Below are 19,834 nucleotides of genomic sequence, written 5' to 3' on the forward strand. Positions count from 1 at the left end.
TGATCTTCAACAGAATGACTTAATAGTCATTTAAAGCCAAAAGGTAACAAATGTCTGAACTTATTATTAACTTATATATTTCCTGGTATGGGGCCATTAATAAGACGTTTCCTCAACGGTGGGCGGGGAGGAAAATTTGGGATTTGGGCTGTTGCCGGTTCAGAAGTGGCTTGTATATAATATGTCATTTATTATATTAATTACCTATAACACGTGAAACTCCGGAGAAAATATTGATTATAATGCTGGAAACCATCCAATCTCTCATATTACAATTCAGAACGGTACTTACAAGAAAGTATCAGCATTTAAATGTAGCCAACAAAAATATTAAAAGTAAGGAAGTTGATTTTAAGAAATGGGCTCTTACAGAGTTAGTGTGTAATTACAAGGAAATGCTGTAGGCTGCTCGTGGTTTTAACTTTTAACTTTTGTTTTGTTTTGTTTTGTTTTGTTTTGTTTTGTTTTGTTTTGTTTTGTTTTGTTTTGTTTTGTTTTGAAATGCATCAGTAGATTCTAAACACAAACTAACAATCGGATCAATGCAGTGGATATGTATCCGGAATACAGTTAAATAAAGTAAAAGAATAAATGGCTTTCTGCTGAACCGGTGAGTTCAGCAGCGACGAACAGTCGTAACAGTAAATGTGCGTAACAGTCTAATTACGCACATTTAGAGCCTGAAAACGTTTCTTTTAATGAACTTTGTAACATACGCACCTGGAAGTTAAACGTGTGGAAGACGTTATTACTGTCTTTCCTCAGAACTGTGCCTGTGAATGTCCGAATATTAAACAGACTTTCATTTCTGAATTATTATTTTTTTCTCTCTGAAATATGACATTCAGGTCTTAATTTCATTACCAGGATTTTTTCCTCGTTATTCATCCTACTTCCAGAAATCACAACGTGTTCTCAGAATTGTCGTATCCTCAGAATTCTGAGAGTGATCTCATAAAAAAAATTTGAAGAAATTTTTCATGCTGTGTGTGTCACAGCAGTGTGGTCGGAGTATAGCTCAGCTCTCTGTCGCTGCCTGCCCTGGACAGACTGTAGGTATGAAAGCGCGCCGCCTGTCTATATGGTGAATCAGCGGCCTTTGAGCTCAGCGCCGAGCCTTTCTCAACAAAATTACTGCTTGGCGTGGTCCTCTAATGTCCAGGCCTGCTGAGAACTAAAGGAAATAAAACCTGTCAGACAGTAAAATGGTCGTGTCCTTTTAAGTCTTGCCAAGCCCGTAGCCGGAGTGACAAGATAGCCGGGAGTATTTCAGCCTGTCCCTTCCGCTTGGCTGCGACCGCACCAAAGGATGCTGAGAGGCGCTCTGCGCTGCGCACACTAAAAAACATCAACGGCACAAAAGGCGATAAGGTGCGAGAAACGACAATGCTACCACTGTTTTAACCCCCGGCTCTGCCGCCGCACAATCTAAGAGGAAGCTGCCAAAGAGATGAAGCTGCGCAGCATTGACTCGCTAACATTTGACTTTCTAATGGCTGTAATGGGATTACATGCTCCTGTCGCGCTGATAATGAGGAGCGGACGGACTCACAGAGAACCCGGCAAGTCTGCTGAGAAGCGAGAGAGAGAGAGAGAGAGAGAGAGAGAGAGAGAGAGAGAGAGAGAGAGAGAGAGAGAGAGAGAGAGAGAGAGGCTGGAGCTCTCTGACCTTCAAATAAGTGATGTTAAAACGCAGAAATATGCGGCATCCTAAGAAAATGAAACATCTGAAAAGACCTTTGGCTGATAAAAAAAGGGAAAAAAGAAAAAGAAAGTTAGAAAAATAAGAATCATCTGCTTCTGATAAATAGAAACACAGGATAACCCACCTGTTACGCTGGAGGTTTTTAAAATCCAAACTTTAACAGTCCTAAAAACGGCTTCGCAGCTGTGCTTTGCATGTCGCCTCAGCCTTGTGTTTGTAGCTTTGGGGCCGGCATGGTTCATATATGCGGCAGTGTGTTGGTGGTGTGGGGGCGGCCGCAGAGGAGGCCATGGGGACACATGTTGGAGGGATGCCGCTACCACGGGAAAATCTGTCCCGGCAGCACCTGGCAGCACAGAGCAGCATTCAACAGCCTCCCACCACACTGCTGCACGCCTGCGTGCGCTTTAAACACCTTCAGCTGTTGTGGGTATACAGTCTATTCTCATTAGCATATCATTTGCATATTTATGTCACAATATTGGGCTCTGTTAGGTTGGGTTAACTGTCAGCTTCCCCTTGTAATTCTCACTCAATCAGCCTTTTAGTTAAAAGTCGATCTATTGAATGGCTGCCTGTGCTGCGCCTGCGCGCACTCACTATGATAATATTATGTTACTATGAGGCATAAGATGCTTCACTCATTCATATGTGTATTTCATGGATAGCAATTATTGAAGGTCCAACACTTGCACTGATGTCAAACCAAAACAGATTTGGATCTGATCTCCTCATGATGATATTAAAGACCTGGTGATCAAATAAGCCGATGGCGAACGATGTGATAAGCAGCGTTTGTCAAAAGAAGCAACAGAAATGCTTGCGGAAGTCAGTATCATGTTTAGCTTCAGAGTGGGAAACCTTTCTCCACCATCTCCATCAATAACACTAACTGTTCGTTTAACAAAATGGTCCTGAGCTCTTACTGGAAAATTTCCAGTATAAGTGAACCTTGCGCAACTGTTTCCAACTAACGAAACGTCAAGATCAACAGCTGTTCGAAAGACTAATTTCTCAAGCTTTCGTCTTGCCTTCCTATTTTATCAGGTAACATATATATAATAAAAGAGGATAAAAAAGACATTTTCTTTTTGAATCAGTAAGTGCTTTAATTCGCAGAATGAATATAAATATAAATCATCATACAACAAAATATTTTGTCTTTTATTCATTACAATTAAATTAAACATAAATTATCACTTCTGTAAACGAAATAAATACATGATTGCCAGTTGCTGAATTACAAAAATAAAATTATCAACGTGATAAAACTATTTACAACATTGAACATAGTATCGGGAACTGTACAGGAAGCCCACATGGTGTTCACATTTTTACAATGCGCCTTCAATTGCACATTAACAGACATTAACATAATCCACTTTCTTCACATTTACAATGTGCGTTTTACAGGATGAGTCAGAGCGACTCCGATGTTTTTGTTTAGGCCACAAGGCCGAAAGGAGGCTCGTTTTCAATGTCTGTGAGGCCCGCTTTGTTGTGCAGCTTTCGAGGGTCTTCTGGCGTCCAGACCTTGGCGGTGCGGATGATGTTCTGCTCCCGGAGCTGCTTTTCATCCGACCAGGACAGAGAGTGACCAGCCAGGGGAGGCAGGCCGTAGTCCGGGTCGCTGGGGGAGGGAGATCCTAAAAAAAAAGTAACAAGACAGTGAGATAATGTCAGATTGATAATGTAATTTCTTCTTCTTCTTCTTTTTTTTGTTTTTTTTTTGTTTTTGTTTTTTTTGTTTTCGTTTTCGTTATCTTCTTCAACACAATAAAACTACGCAGGCTCCAAGTTATTGTATGCGTCAAATCTCCTGTGTGCTTACAAAGACTTCTGAAACAGAGAAAAAGAGCTATGGTGTGAAGTTGGACCTACTTGTTCCTCTGTGGCAGATAATGACCTTCTTGGGTTGCGCGTGCGTTTCGCTGCTGGAGTTTCTAATGGGCAGATCAGACTGCACGAGCTCGGCGAGGAAATTGATGTAGCCAATGGCGAGCCGCAGAGTGTCCACTTTGGAGAGTCTTTTCTCGTAGGGCAGGGTCGGGATGTGGGAGCGGAGACCCTCGAACGCGTCATTGATGGACTGCATCCTGCGCCGTTCCCTGACGTTGGCCGCCTGCCTCAGCTGCTGCATCTCCATCTCCGACCTCATCCGCCTCCTCCGCTTCAGTAACGGCCCGCCGTGACGGTCCATCTGAGGAGACAGGTCCGAGGTGCTGTCGGCGCAGCCGTACGAGAAGGTGGAGGAGGAGGAGGAGAAGGACAAGTTGCCGATGTCGTAGTCTCCATCGTGAGGCGCTGCTCTGCTGCCGCCGTCTTTGCTGTAATAGTCTTGGAAATGACTTGTGAGGAAGTCGACGTCGTCATCCAAAAAGTCATCAGTGTCCAAATGTCCGTCCCTTGAGGAGTGGTCGGTGAAAAAGTCGTCATCGTCGAAGTAAGGGGGGGAAGAGAAAGAGTCGAGTCCGGAGAAAGGGTCCAGCACACTGTCCATCTTTGTCTGCGTTGCGTCTTTCTTCTCCTGTTGCTGCGGTAGCGATGACACCTTGTTTCTTTTTGTGAACTCAGCGCTCTGCTAGCTGCTCACGGTCAACAGTTAGTTTTAGTTGAAGAGCCGGCACGCGAGAGTTCTTTATAGCGACATCCATAGTCGCGTGCCGTTTGCCAGGAGCGCCAACCAATCACAGCTCTGTCCGCGAGGCGCACCTCGAAATAATCCCCCAGAACGCCACGCCTCCTGTCCTCCACTAACATCTCAACTGTGCGCTGACACCGGCTGCTCTCCTACACCAGACTGCTCACAAACCAGTCCATTAAGATTTCCTAAAATGTTTTCTCTGACAGGTTAAAATGAAGCTTCTCCCTGAAGTGAAGAGACTGATCAAAATCTATTTCTCACACCGTCATGAAAACTGGCTTTTTTGACCAAATACTGACACAATGTACTATTACTATTACTACTATTACTAGTTGTTCCATTGCGATTCTCTGTATTCTAGACTAAAACGAGCCAGCGTGACCTCGCAGTTGGATGTCTACAATCTACAAAATGCCCAAGTTAAGGTGTGTTACAGGTTATATATATATGTTAGACACGCTGTCGACTGGAAGACTGGGACAACATAAAAGCTACCAGTCATTCAAGCCTACAACACCACAGTTTCCCTTCGCAGGTGGCTTGTAGGATAAAATGTTGCGCGATATGTTCATTGAAATGCTCAAGCCACTATATGAAGCAAAGACATTGATTTAGTTTTTCACTAGTAATTCGAACATAAAGTAACATTAAAATAGCTATGACAGACTTAGGCTATTTTATTCGTATACCTTAATTAATAATAGTTTTACAAAGCCCAGTCAACCCTCAGGTCAACCTTTAAAATGCCTGTAACATAGGACGGAGACCACACAGTCTAGTGGGAATAAAGCTGGTATTCCGTCTGATTACAGCAACACGTGTGACTAACAAAACAAACTTTCATTTAAGTGTCACCGCAAATATTAACATAGAAGACAAGTTGGCTCAAAACCTGGACTCCCTCAATCTATGTGTGCTGTGTAGTACGATAACCACAGCTTCACTGGCATGTGAAGTAACAGTAGTAATAATCAGAATAAGAATAAGAACAATAACACACAATAACAATATGTTGTTGTTGCTGTTATATAACCTATGTTATGCTATATATGTTTATGCCAAATCTAAATTAAAATGAAAAAATATTTATGAAAATATTTTGATCCATATGTAGTTGTTTTAGCTTCTATACTCGGGCAGTTTTGTGTGTGTGTGTGTGTGTGTGTGTGTGGGGGGGGGGGGGGGGGGGGGGTGACATTGTATGGCATTTTCTTGAAAGGAAAAAAATATTACGTTTTAAACATAAAGCAGTGCAGAAGGTAGAGAAAAGCGGTCAGCATATTGTGCCGAGTGGCTGCTCTTCCTCTCCAGCCTCAGGGACATAAAACCAGTCCGTCTGATCTGTAGAAGAGCCCTCCGCTCGGTCATTCATTAAGCAGTAAGTGGGCAGCGCTGTTGCCATAAATACATGCACCAGTAGAGTGGTCGATGCGCCACTTGTGCCAGCCAGAGCGGTTTTGATTGGGAGAACTGGTTGACAAATAAAAGCACAGTGGTGGGCCCCGGAGCGCGCGCCTCTCTGACACCTCACGCGACACATTAACGCTCCTTGGTACCGTAAAGAGACTGCCCACCGGTCTGGGGTCTATAAGTATGCATCTATTCAGTCCATTCTGTGAAAGGGCTCACTTTGTTCTGCAGAGTAAACGGACCTTTCGCAGGGGCAGGCTGGGTGCGCGCGCACCGCGTGTGTGGTGGTGCATAGAAAGCTGCAACACGGGCCGTGGCCGTGGGAAGAACGCCATTTGCGACCCTATCGTCAGTCAATGCAAGATCTCGTGTTATAAATGAGGCTTGTGCTGCTGTCTACATAATGAAGCTGTAGCTGGAAGCCCGCATGCCTCAAACAAGACACGCAATCCTGGCACCTACCAGGTGCTGAACACAACACCAAACACTGACAGGACCCTGCAGGAACCCGCACTGCATCCAGCATGAGGATAAAAAGCAGCTTCCATTCGTATAAATCACAGTCTCCCATCAAGGTCAAAGAAATGTGACATAATATGTGACAGTGGTTGAAACTCATATGCCTTCATGGAGCCATCAATCCCAATTGAATGAGTGAAGAGATTCAGAGGTAGTGCCGGTCTGGGATGAGTCCCTGCACATTGGGACGTCTTTAGTTTAGCATTACTGACCGGGTCAGTGTGGAAAATTCAGTAGTCATTTTGACCGACAGTTTTGCCGTAGGCTACAGCAGGCTGCATGGCCACAGCGCTTCAGCAGCATTTCTTGGGTTTGAAATGCTCCCGGATCTTTAACACACGCTCTACCGCCAGTAAATGGGGATGTCGCTGGAAATGGAAATGACAAAGTGAACTTTATCTGATGAGATCGTAATCAAACATGTCAAGGTGGTAAAAATGGGAACAATTTGCAATGATTTCGAAAGCCTCACTTTTTTGACGTTGTTTTGTTGCAGTGCACTCAAATTTGGACCCTTGGGATCCTCTTTTCTTAAAACTTTATCACTATGGCAACAGTGTGTGTGTGCGTGTGCGTTTTGCACTGACATGTTAGAAAAGTGTGTGTGTCCCACCCCTCCCTTTGCTGAAAACCAGATGATAATTCGAACCGTGCAGGTTTTTAACGCGCCGTGACCGCGCGCTCCACGCCGTGTCATTGATGAACGTGCTGTCATTCTGAACGGACCGACTTGCGCGAGCGGAGCAAGTGTTCGGGTTCCCATGCAGCCGCTCGGTCTGCAGCATGCAGCAAGCTGGATGGTGCATTAAAACCGGCCATACCGGTCACGGTGCGCGCCGGGGGTGGTGGTGGTGGTGGGTGGGGTGGGGGCACACACACACACACACACACACACACACACACACACACACACACACACACACACACACACACACACACACACACACACGCCACAACACAAAAGAACCAAAAGAATAACAATAACAACAACACACATTCACACAGTTGCCTGGTATTACATGGTATTACATTTTTGTTCTTGCCCTATACCTCAAAATAAATAAATGAATGAATAAATAAATACGGTAATCTAAATAACTTGCAAATAGTCGACCTCCTCATGATCTCCTTATTATGACACCGTCAGTTTGACTAAATAATTGTCTTGAGATTCTAATATAAATTAGATGCAAAGCCACATAGGTAGGAGCTTTAATTTTGATGGTCTTTATTCTGAGATGCCATAGTGCTAACTGCTTCTGTTGCATTTAAGTCCAGCCCCATTCAAATAAAGGAAAAATTAAAAGGAAATATTTTGCTTGCTAATATTTCCCATTTACTTCTATTACAACCATTAAAACATGAAAGGTAACTAAATGAATGAACAGGCAATACCTAAAATAAAATACAAAGTGAAAAAGTAGCCTTAAAATACATCAGAATATAATATAACCTTTTAATTATTACTTGAATCTCGTGAAGTACTCCACAAATGCTTTGCTACTATTCTAGGCCACACTTTTTAAGTGTCTGTAATTTCCAATCATTTTCTAATAATTCCCTTTAAATTAAATGTCTTAATTTATATATTCATTCATTATTTATTCATTATTTCAAATTGACATTTCAGGTACACTTCATATCCAGTATATGGTGAATTGTTTGCCAATATTCATTTGGCTTTGCAAAAACAATTCATTTGCACATAATAATTTTTGTATAAGTATGAAATTTCATACACGATCAGGAAATGAGAGCCCCCTAAAAGAAAGTCTTTCTGTTCCTGATCCAGAGCACCTTAAGGAGTAGTTTGTCTTCATCACAGTTTCCTTGAGGTTAAGACAGAAAGTTAAAATAGGATACATTTTCCTCCTATCTGTGGTATAAAAGCTATACATAAATGTGGTGTTTCCTCAGTGGTGCTACCGCAGTGCCTGTGAGCATCTTGTCTGTCAGGAAGTGGAAAAGGAAATTCAGAAAGTGAACTATAGGAGACAAATGTGTGGAATTAGAGGAGGCTAATCCTGCCACACAGTGATTCAGTGCTAATCTCTTTAATCTCTGGGTGCAGGGGATTATCCATCTGGATGAGTGAAAAAATTGAAGGGATTCACAGAACAGTAATTGTCAAGTAATTGTTGGTAATTATCAGAATACAGCATCTTCAACCTTCACTGTAACCTTTTCTTATTGGCAATTTGAAGGTCACTGAGTTTTTGGCTTCGATGTTTTACAAATTTCTCTTTAATTCATCTTTATTTGTAAATGTGTGGTGAAGGAGTTTCTGAGGCACCTGGGTTGAGAAGTTAACTGTATTCTCAACCCTTTTGTGTGAATATATCACAAGTAAATTTTAGTTTTCTGACATTTATGGAAATGTTCTCAATCTAAAGAGTTTTCACTCTTCTATTATAGATTCCATGTGTGGGTTTTTTAAATGATGCTTTTATTATTCTTATCACATTACATTTTACCACTGAATACATTATTATTAATGTAGATTAAATGCCAGTATGCCACATGATGCACAGAGATAGCATCCTGTCACAATTCTGGTATTAATATTTACCCTTTTTTTTAGACCCTAACCATGATTTTAATGTATAGTTTCTTTGCCATGACCACAATCATTTCCTAACTCTGACCATGCCAAAGCTGTTATGAGCAGATATTATACAAAGAAGTAATTTTAAGATCATGGTCATTAACCATAATCAACCAATAATGTTTTGTATCGACATCCTTGTGTGGTGATTGTTTTGGAATAAAGTGAGAGACCTTTTGAGGCTATTTATGATCACCGTCATGGCAAAAGGGAAGATATGAACCCCAGTGTGTGTGAAAGACAAGGCCATTATACACCCACTTAAACATACAACAAACCGCAAAACAGTTTTCAATGCAATACAAGAATGTATACTCACATTTTACATTAAGGCACACCATAATCCACATTAGTAACATATTTGATATGTATTACTCATTACCAAGCACTTATTAAATCCTTATTCTTTGGTTTAGGACATTAGGGTTAGGTTATTAAGTAATTCATGCAAAACAACTTCCTTACTGACTATCAGTATGCAGTCATTGCAGTAGTAAGTAATGTAGAAAGTAAGTAAGTAATGCAGTAACAAGAAGATCACCACTTGACCAATGGTGATGACAATGGAACTGGTCCCTGGGCGCCGGTCGACTGGCAGCCCACCGCTCCTGGACCGCTGCAGAGGAAGGATGGACCATGAATGGGTCAAAAGCGGAGAAAGAATTTCACAAAATGCATGGCATGTACAGTTTCCCCCCTCAACTCTGCATGTTGTGTGTAAAATTTGTGACAAATAAAGGAAATCTTAATCTTAATCTTGATCTTAATTGAGGGAAAACTAGCTAGTGGCCTTGTAGTTGTACAATATAGTCATGCAGAATAAGGTATTAATATGTGCTTTATAATGACTAACCAATACACTACTAAAATGCATGCTGATAAGCACGTAGTTACTGGTAAATATGTGTACTTCAATATAAAGTATTATTATTATTGTAATTGTAATGATTATTCAAATGCATTGTACATAAAATCCTTCTTGCTTGGAAACTCAACAGAAACATAGGTGGTTTTAAACTGTTTGACCACGTAACTGTCCTACTTCCAACCAGGACAGTCTCCTCTGTGTTACTCTGTCCTCTGCAGCCTAATGACAGAGATAAAAGGGGGCTACCTTCACGCTTGAGCTGATAACTGCTGGACTTTGATCAGCAAACTGCACTGAACCCGAAACAATGTCTGAAGCAGCCACCAGCATCATTGTTGAACACCTGTTAAGTGAACATAGGTGCAATCTCATAAACCTCCACCCTCTCTCTACATCTCTGTCCCACAGTCAAACAGACACATACATCCAAACATTGTTGAAAACAGGTCACAGGGTGTCAGCATGCAAGCTGCTGTGTTAGCACCAGGGAAGCCTGGGAATCCCGCCACATGCATGCGCGATGCGGACAGTGCACGGACAGACGTCAGTAGGGCACTCACTCTGCAGCCTGACAGACAAATTAAAGAGCTCTCTGTGGAGGATAATGAGTGTGTGATGGTCGTTCATGTCAAGGGCACAGCTTCAGAGATAGAAGTCAACTTAACTATCATCAGGTCTGATGGGTAGACTTTTAGGACACACATCATGGTGTATGCACATACTAATCCTGTATTTCTTAACAACATGAGTTAAAGAAAAATAAATATTCACATATAGACTTAAGCAAAGGTTGAAAATTCAGGAAGTGCAACAAAGGAGGGATCCCTCCTTTAGGATGGACAGACATATGTACTGTAAGATGACAGAAGTAGCAGACACAACACAAACCACAGACACACACACACACACACACACACACACACACACACACACACACATACATAAATACACACACACACACACACACACACACACATACATAAATACACACACACACACACACACACACACACACACACACACACACACGCACACACACATAAATACACACACACACACACACGCACATACACAGAAATGTTCAGTTTTATTCAAACTTTTTTGAGTGGTTTCAATTCTACTTTATCATTTGTCATTTTGGAGCACAATTAAGGAAGATAAAATTCAGTACACGACATAAATAACAATACAAAACAACATGGAACGAGGAGAAAGTAAAGTGCATCAAGTATTTTCGATGTGAAAATTAATTTCAGTGTCAGACTGAGAGGAAGACCTGAAACAGTCAGTGAGTTTTTTTCAGTCCTTAATTCAATTAAAGGTTCAATGTGTAGGATTAGTGGCATCTAGTGGTGAGGTTGCAGACTGCTACCGACTGAAATGCCTTCGCTTTACCCTCTCCTTCCAAAAGTGTAAGAGACCCTACGGTGACAGCTAAACATGCAAAAAATTCTAAGGCAAATAAAAAAACAACAATTCTTATTGTCAGGTGATTATACTGTATTATTTTCAACATATTTATTAAATTCTACACCCTGAACCATTAAACCAATTGTGTCATAAATCTTTGGCTAAATTGTACTGAATAAAAGACATTTAGAGAAAGAGACTCAACTGGTTCAATTGGTCTCAGGGATATTTCTTGTTAGTTTATACAAAAAATATTTCTTATTGCAAAAATGACACATGTTGATTAATAATAAGTCAATTCATGACCAAATGTTACCTAAACTTAATTCAAATAATTTGACTTAGCCTCCTTAATGACACAGAACTGAACTAAGATGTAAAATTGAGTGAGTCTGAGATTTCTACACACTTAATAGCTTTTCTTGCCCAGTTGGAGGCTCATGCCTTTCTCAAGGACACTTTGATAGTTGCTGTTGGAGAAAGGGGGTCATTTCACCTTCCTTCCCCATCCAGACACTTTCAGGCAATCACTGGGATTCAGAGTCACTATTCCAGCTCTTTAACCTCTAAACACTACCCTCATAAAGAGACCAAACACCCCTCTAATTTCCTTTCCCCTACAAGATGTCAACCATAAACACCACTGAAGTCTATATTATAATCCTCAAAAGTCCTTGAGGGTGCTAGCTGGGTGGGGGGACGGGTCGGTGCGGGGCAGTGGGGGGAATTGACTCATCTGCTGCTGACTCTAATTGATTTGGGCGTTAATCTGGTGGCTCCAGACTAAGAACCAGGCTAATATGTGAGGAGAATGGAGAGAGTCCAGCTCTGCCCGGGGGCTGTTGAGGGCTGCAGGGAGGATTGGAGAAGATTAACAGAGATTTCTGAGCGTCCTGCAGGAGCAACTCAGCTGACCTGTTTGTCTGCCTTTCTGTTGAAGCAACAAGATGGGGTCACGCTCTGTGGAAAGTCCTGCATGCAAATATGGATGCAATTACATTGAAGACAATGTGGTGCTGACAGTATTTTGGGAAAACTGTGGGCTTCCAGGAATCTTGTGGGGCCCTTGAAGTGCTCCCAGGTGTTAGTGGGGACATTCTGGGAGTTCTTCAGTGGGATTCATAAGAGCCCTTGGTCTTTAACTGGGATCTAGGGTCCTTGACTTTATTTTGTAGGTACATGACTGGGTTTTAAGAGTCCTGGCATCTATTGCTTCTTGGCTGGGTTCTAATCATTTTTGACTGGGATATGAGATCGTGTCTATGTTCTAGAGGTCCTGTATTGGGTAGTGAACTCTGTGTGAAGTCTGATAAATGTCCGTAAGTGTTACTTGAGTCAGCATTACCTGGTTCTGAAGACTACAATTTGGACATTAATGAAGAATGTGTGGTACAAAAAACTTGGTTCTGCCCCATTGATTTTTAGCTTTTTTTTTTTTTTTAACTTGTCCCCCATGGGTCTGAAAATGTTATTAGCTAGTCATATGAAATTGAGACCATACAGTGGTATTAACTCAATAAAGCTATACAGATGAAGAAATTGTAACATTTTAATCCATAGAAAAAGCCATGTGCAATGAAGTGGCATAACACAGGAAAAGCTATCGAACAAAGTAAGAGAAAGCACTAAACCCACCGATTCAAGTAATTAGTACTCCACATTATAATCAACTGGTTCTGTTAGGCTTTGGCCTACAAATTTTACTGGACTCATAAATGCAGACCGGAAGTCAAGACAACAAACAAAAAGAAATTTATTTCAACAATATTTTTAACAAAAAGTACACTCTCAAGGAGCAGAGAAAAAAAAATAACAAAAGAACACAACTGAAGGGTTTGGCAAAGCAAACACTGGATGTGGCTTGTAGGCACTGAAAGAAAAGAGCACTTGAGTGGCAGTCCAAAAACAAAATCAAACATCAAAAGTTCTTTAATCACACACAAGGAAGCGATTGGCAAACTAGTCTTGGCGATATTCAAACAGGGAAGCAATTCAATGGTCATGGGAGACATCAGGATGAACTAGCAATTAGTAGAGCAGAGAGCTGACTTTAAATACTCCTGGCCTAATCAACGGATGATCAGGCGGAGCCAGCTAAGTGTGGGAGACCACACCCAGCCTCAGAAAGACAGGGAACAGACAGACAGACAAATCATTTGCTAGCAAGCAACCTAAGCACCACTGGGGCCATTATCCACAAATGAAATGAACATCACTCCATCATCCACTGACCAAGGACTGAAGCTCCTCACAGGATTTCCAACCACACAGTCAGAGAGTAGTCAGAAGAGTCATTGAAAAGGAAATAATCATTCAATAGAGAGAATAATAAGCAAGACACTCCATGATCACTTGGAAGACTTAGAACATTTGGAGAAGCCTGTAGATTACTGGGAAAATGTAGAGTGGTAACATGGACAAAGGTCCAAAACAGACTACGAAGTTGACCATCAATTGGTGCCAGAGGTGGAAAACAATGTTGGACTGACCCAGTCAAATACCAGATTTAAACCCAATACATTTCTGAAAGGAACTTAAAATCAAGATTCACCAGCCACCCCTGAAGAATCTTCATGATTTAAATGCTGCCTGTGTGGAGGAATGGGCCAGTATCCCACCTGAACACTGTGAGAAATGAGTTTCTTTGAACAGGAAGCATCTTGAAGCTGTCATTGCAAACAGAGGCCTTTCTACCAAGTATGAAAGTAAATTTATGTTAGCATGGTCAATGCCTTTCTCTTGAGTCATTACACGTCAATGTATAGAACTTTTTTTATAGAATGGAATGTTACGTTTATTTATGAGTGCAATTTTATTGAGTGAATAAGCAGAATGTGGCCTAAATTTGATGTGAATAACTGTGTTGGAAATATGTTTAATGGAAAAATGTTGACCTGTTGAATACTTATTTATCCCACTGTAAATCAGTACTCTTAAAGCAGCTCCAATCAATCACAAGCAAGATAGTCTTTATCATTACAACAGACTTTAAATTAGTTGTTTGAAACAATGGGTAACATCAGGAAAACAGTGTAACAGATTGATTCCTGTATGAAGAAGACTGTTTACCATAAATTACCACAAACTGATGGTCCACTGTGCCTCCCCTCCTCCAATACACACACACACACACACACACACACACACACACACACACACACACACACACAGTCCACTGTCCCACCCCTGTCCTACCACACACACTGATAGTCTACTGCCCTTCCCCGCTTTGCTTCTCTCTCACCTTCACAGAGAAGGATGTCCATAAGCTCCTCACATGGCTGAATCCAAAGAAAGCCCCGGGAGCTGACAGTGTCTTCCCAGCCATTCTGAGGCACTGCACTACCCAGCTCTAACCAGTGTTCTCACTCATTATCAGTCAGTTCATCTCTGAGTCTAAGTCACCTACAGGAACACTGTGGGCTCTATTTTCGTTTCCGCCGCTGGTGTGGTGAAGGCACAGCACAAGGTCAGGTCCACTGCGCCGATGGGGTGTGGTGGCGCAGACTTTGGTATTTTCGTGCACTGCGTTGGGCGCAACTCCTCCCCCTTTTCATCTCAGTCCCACCTCACCAATCACACCAGCTCCTCGCCTCACCTTTAAAAACGGCGCTGGTGAGGCGCATGGCAAGTTTCGAAGATGACTGAGCCCACGCAGAAAAGTGTCCGACGCCCAAACTTCTCCCGGGAGGAGACTGACGTTCTGGTCTGGGAGGTCCAGGCTCGCAGTGGCCATATCTACGGCCTTGCAAAATTTACGTCAGTACTGTCTGTCTGTTTAGTGTGGAAAGTTATTGATCGTCAGATGTTTTTTGAACTGATGTAACCGCAAACACTCACTTAATGACAAAGCTGGTGGCGAGGCGCTCCCTCCTCTCCCGTGCGCTCTGCTGCTCTCCCAGTTGACACGGCACATGCAGTTCAGCCTCTCTCCGTCTTAAGTGTGACGTGAGTTCAAGGAAGGCAGGACCCAAATGCGGAGTGGCAAAAATATAGACAGTTTATTAAACAAGCAGTCACAACAAAAAACTCTCAGCGGCCGAAGAACGATGCTCAACTGTGGAAGCAAGTCTCTGCTGGAGGGAAACTCGACAGCTCTGGATAGAACAAAAAACTCCGTTAATGGGAAAAGGCACTCAGGCAGACAAAAACAAAACACATACTGGAGGAAACAGAAACACTCGACAGCACTGTTAGGAACAAACAATCTGTAAATGAGTACTCTTACAGACAATTAAACAATCACCGTTAAGGGAAAAGGCACTCAGGCAATCGACACAAATCTCTCAAGAGAAGAAAACTCAGCTTTAGACACAACGACGGGAGACGCGTGGCAGGGACCAGAATCTAACCTGTGACACACTGGGAAGAACCATAATCTTCTGGCACCAGAGTGCGAGAGGAGCATGCTTAAGAGTGAGAGATCTGATCAGTGGGAATTAACCACAGGTGTGTCTGGTCACTGCTGAGTCTCAGGTGAGATCAGCCGACCTCCCGATCCGCCCCTGCCACGCGCCAGCCCCGGAGAGACACAGAAGCAGAGCCAGAGCCGATGCCAAAAAACCCAGCCATAACATTAAGTCCCGTAATGTGTCCTCCGTGAGTTCATAGTGACATCCACGTTGTACAGCCATGTTGTGTAAAACGCAACATGCCACAAAGAATGCACCCACACTCTGAGGGCTGTATGTTAATGAACCACCTGTCCGGTCCAGACATCTAAAATGCATTTTGAGAACCCCAAAACACCGTTAAAACCACACTGCCGTCTTGTTGACGGTGTGATATATGACATCATCAACCACGTTTTCAGTGGATAGCCGTTATCACCTAGCAGCCACACATCCAGAGGGGTGTCCCCCTGAAAGACTGTAGGGATGCTAGAATTCATCAGGATGAACGAGTCATGTGCCGACCCGGGGAAAGTGGCATACACGTTTGTCACCAGGCGATTTGAGTCACAGATCACCTGGATATTGATGGAATGGACCCCCCTTCGGTTCACATAAATGTGGGATTGGGTCTCTGAGCACATGAGTGCAGTCGATTGCTCCCAGGACCCCGGGGAATCCAAATTTCAACAAGAACCCTCGCTTAGTTTCCAGCTGGCTCTCAGGTGTTGCAGGGAAAATGATGTTCTCGTTTGCATGTCGGACTAGACTGGAGGAAACTGCATGTATAGCCGAGCAGACAGCGGACTGACTGATCCCCACCACCGAGGCCACGGTATGTTGAAAAGACCCGGTGGCGAAGAAGGTCAGAGCCACTGTCACCCTTACCGCGACCAGGAGAGCGCATTGGAGGCCACAATGCACACTACCACATCGACGACCTCCCATGGCAGATGTAATTTGTTCCTGTGACATGCAAAAGAGTAGATGATTAAAGAAAATTGCATAGCCTACAGTGTCAGGCATTATTCTCGTATCTAAATATGAGGTCCTTAGATGGTAAATCCTCCTCATCCTCCTCATCCTCCTCAAAGCAATGATGTACTCCATCTTTGTAGATAACGTTAAGCATTACAATGATTACATCTGTATTTGGAATGAAATGACGTGGGTAATAGCGGACAACGATCATCACTTACGTTTTTTCATGTGTCTGTCTCTCTCTGTCTCTCAGTGCTCTGAGATAGATGCAGTATATATGCTCTGTAGGATGTCACGGCTGTTTCTGTTGGCACAGCGGCGTTAACCGATTAGTTCGCATCCCTGTTTCACCTGTGTACATTCAGTCAGGTTGAGTGACCATTACGCGTGCCGAACACGCTTGCGATGTGGTCAGATGAGATACTGATCAAAATATATAAATTTAGGTCTGACTGTATGTGCTGACTCAGATAGTTGTATTGAATCGTTGCTGTTGCTAATTATTGATCTCAGGGAAATGCCAGACACTGTGGAAACCTGACTGTACCTACCTAACCTAACTATTGGTGACGTGGGCACACGGCTCTGCTGGTTTACGATCCACAAAGATGACCAGGTCTGGGGTGGTGAGCTTTCAGCGCACTTTTAGGCCGCTGGCTTTGACCGAAATGGACTGAAATTCCAAATCCGCCGGCTGATCCTGCCATCACCTCCCCCTACTGCGCCGCAACGTCCATCCTGGCGTACCTCTGGGCGCCTTCGTTTACCAAAATACCAAGTGTGCTGCGCGCCCGCCTGCGCTGCACGAAAATATCACTGCGCGGCCACCGGCGGGGACAAAAATAGAGCCCTGCGTCACAGTAGGCAGCATGGTTTAGAGATAATAACCTGGAGATAGAGATGGTCATGGACTTCCACCTTTACATGTCCCTCTACTCATCAACAACGCAATTGTACAGATGGAAACGGTTGAGTTTCTAGATATCGCAATCACCAATGACTTGAAATGAGAGACACTCATCAAGCAAGCTCACCAGAGGATGGCCTTCCTCAGAATGCTCCAGAAGATGAAATCTCCCTGACAGTTCTCATCCCTTCAACAGAGTCATCAGTGTACTCACCTCCTCCACCACTGTGTGGTACCCTGTACCCTCTGCCCACACCAAAAGACTGGAATGCATATCATATTGTATACAGCCAGGTGGCTCACAGGCCAGTAATAAGTGCCCATAAGTGTTCTGCATGATGCCAGGGCCAGCCAGCTCACTGTTTCCTCAGAAAGGTTCCATCTGGCCACAGGTTCAGCTCTATCAGTACCAGAACCACCAGACACCTGGATAGTTTCAGCAGCTGTTCACTATGCACCAAAGTAGCACTTTCTAAATAGTAACAAATTCCTAGGTTTTTTAAATGAATAAATAAATAAATAAATAAATAAATAAATAAATAAATAAATAAATAAATAAATAAATAAATAAAAGCCAACAATGATCCTAAAAATGTTCCACATGTAATCATCCCCAAATGTATGCATTGCATGAGAATGAAACACACACATAAGATTTTCACACAAGTACAGATCTGTATGGCCACTTGCCAATCCTCATGCCTTCTGTCCAGAAACAACTGTCCTGTGCCTTTACTAACATTGAAACTGTTGTAATCATTCCTCCTGTTCATACTGGTCGAGAGACTTCCTCCTAAATGTCCTTAGAATGTCAGTGATGTGGGACAAAACCCACACTCATCATTCTGTGCAAAAATGTATTCCAAAGTTTTCCTGAAGTTAAAATGAGGCTTCGGAAGTCTTAGACTAATCAAGTGGGTATCTTTCAAAGATAGGGATCTGGATTTGTCTAACATCACTTAAATTCTCAGCACATTTAGGATTTCTTTATGGCCAATATGAAGAGGATGAATTATTTCAGCAAGAAAATACAGTTTCAGTGTTCTGATGATTATTTCTTTTAGGCAGCTGGGTGACAAATTCAGAGTTCAGAGAGTTTAATCTCACCTAAGCTATCTGATTTTTTCTTTCTATCCTTATCCCAGTGTACAGACCAAAACTGCTTTTCAGTATGCCCATGGGATTTCATCTTCGTGTTTGAAGGTTTACAACATACATCTCTAATTAATTTATTATAATTAGAATTTAGGAAAAAACACCACCAGCACATATACTTTATCAAAGACAGAAGCATAAAGTTGCCTGTGTGTGTGGTGAGACAGCAACTGTTGCTTTGAAGGTAAGGTTTCTCTTAATTCTCTTAATTGTCTCTGCAATAAAGTTCAGTGTTCTGAAATTTCATAAATAATTACATAAGAAAAATGATAGCAATTTATCTATAATCTGCTGGGGGAAAAAAGAGAGAAAATCAAAGATGGCTGAAAAAGATAAGCAACTGACAGAAAAATAACTTAACCTGAGGACCTCAAGATTAAAAGCTTTGCACCATTGTGTGTGTATTTTTGGGGTCTGGAGGGTAATTAATGTTACCCTGCAGAGGGTTATTTAATTCTCAGTGCACTACCGCCATCATGTGGTTACAGGGGAGAATACATTCAGATTCAGGATGCATGTTAAATGACTCAAATAAATGGATGGACACTTCCCTTGTGGTTGCCAAAAGGTGTTTATGATACAACTTGTATGTTGGTGTTTGAACTCTGTAAGGAACAGAGAAGATGCCACAATACTGCTAAGGATATGCCAATAGCAACCACTCTGAAGTGGTTTGAAAATGTCAGTTATCACTTCTAGGACATTTTATTCTAACCTCCCCTTAGAGCTGAAAATGTAAACTTTGTGCTTACATTGGTGGTAAAGGAAATGCATTTCATTTAAAAAAACAAAAAACAAAAACAAATGGATGGATAGTGACATCATTTGTCAAAGCTGTCCTTTTGGCTAGAGGAGGCTGTACAGATTATGGAGGGTCAAAAGTACTAAAATTAAATTATTCAGTGAATATCAATATCAACTGACATTTGTTGCAAATTAAATCATCATTTTTAAAAAAAAAGAAAAAAAAAATCAATTGCCAAAATAAAATCCAAACCAAAACCAAATGGATGCTTCCCAGCATTACCATTAAATACAATTATGCAATTCTTTCACAGTACTGATAAAGTATCATTGTAACTAAACATGGGCTTCGATTTTTCATCATTCTCTTATCAGTGGGTCCTTCTTGCTCCAAGTCCCCTAAAAGGGGGTTGGCAGGATTCAGAGTTTGTATGTGAGTATGTGATTAGTCAATAATGACAGTAAAAGTTTACACCTTGGTGATGTTTGGAGTTC

The 19,834-nt window shown here is 42.2% G+C and overlaps 1 protein-coding gene across 1 annotated transcript; it reads right to left on the minus strand.

Annotated features, from left to right (window-relative positions):
• Positions 1 to 2,939: 2,939 nt before the first annotated feature.
• ptf1a (pancreas associated transcription factor 1a) lies at positions 2,940 to 4,205 on the minus strand. The gene is made up of 2 exons (XM_070975009.1): positions 3,587 to 4,205; positions 2,940 to 3,351 (listed from the first exon to the last, which is right to left on the minus strand). The coding sequence occupies exons 1-2, from the start codon at positions 4,203 to 4,205 to the stop codon at positions 3,149 to 3,151; spliced, it is 822 nt and encodes a 273-aa protein (XP_070831110.1). The 3' UTR covers positions 2,940 to 3,148.
• Between the last annotated feature and the right edge of the window lie 15,629 nt (positions 4,206 to 19,834).

This window comes from Chaetodon trifascialis, chromosome 11 (assembly GCF_039877785.1).
Source record: "Chaetodon trifascialis isolate fChaTrf1 chromosome 11, fChaTrf1.hap1, whole genome shotgun sequence".
Lineage (NCBI taxonomy): Eukaryota > Metazoa > Chordata > Actinopteri > Chaetodontiformes > Chaetodontidae > Chaetodon > Chaetodon trifascialis.

Bases quoted from the DNA above. Each gene is read 5' to 3' on its own strand.
- ptf1a (XM_070975009.1), bottom strand. From the start codon at position 4,205: ATGGACAGTGTGCTGGACCCTTTCTCCGGACTCGACTCTTTCTCTTCC. The intron at 3,352-3,586 runs GTAGGTCCAACT...CTTTTTTTTTAG, and splicing joins TATCTGCCACAGAGGAACAA to GATCTCCCTCCCCCAGCGAC.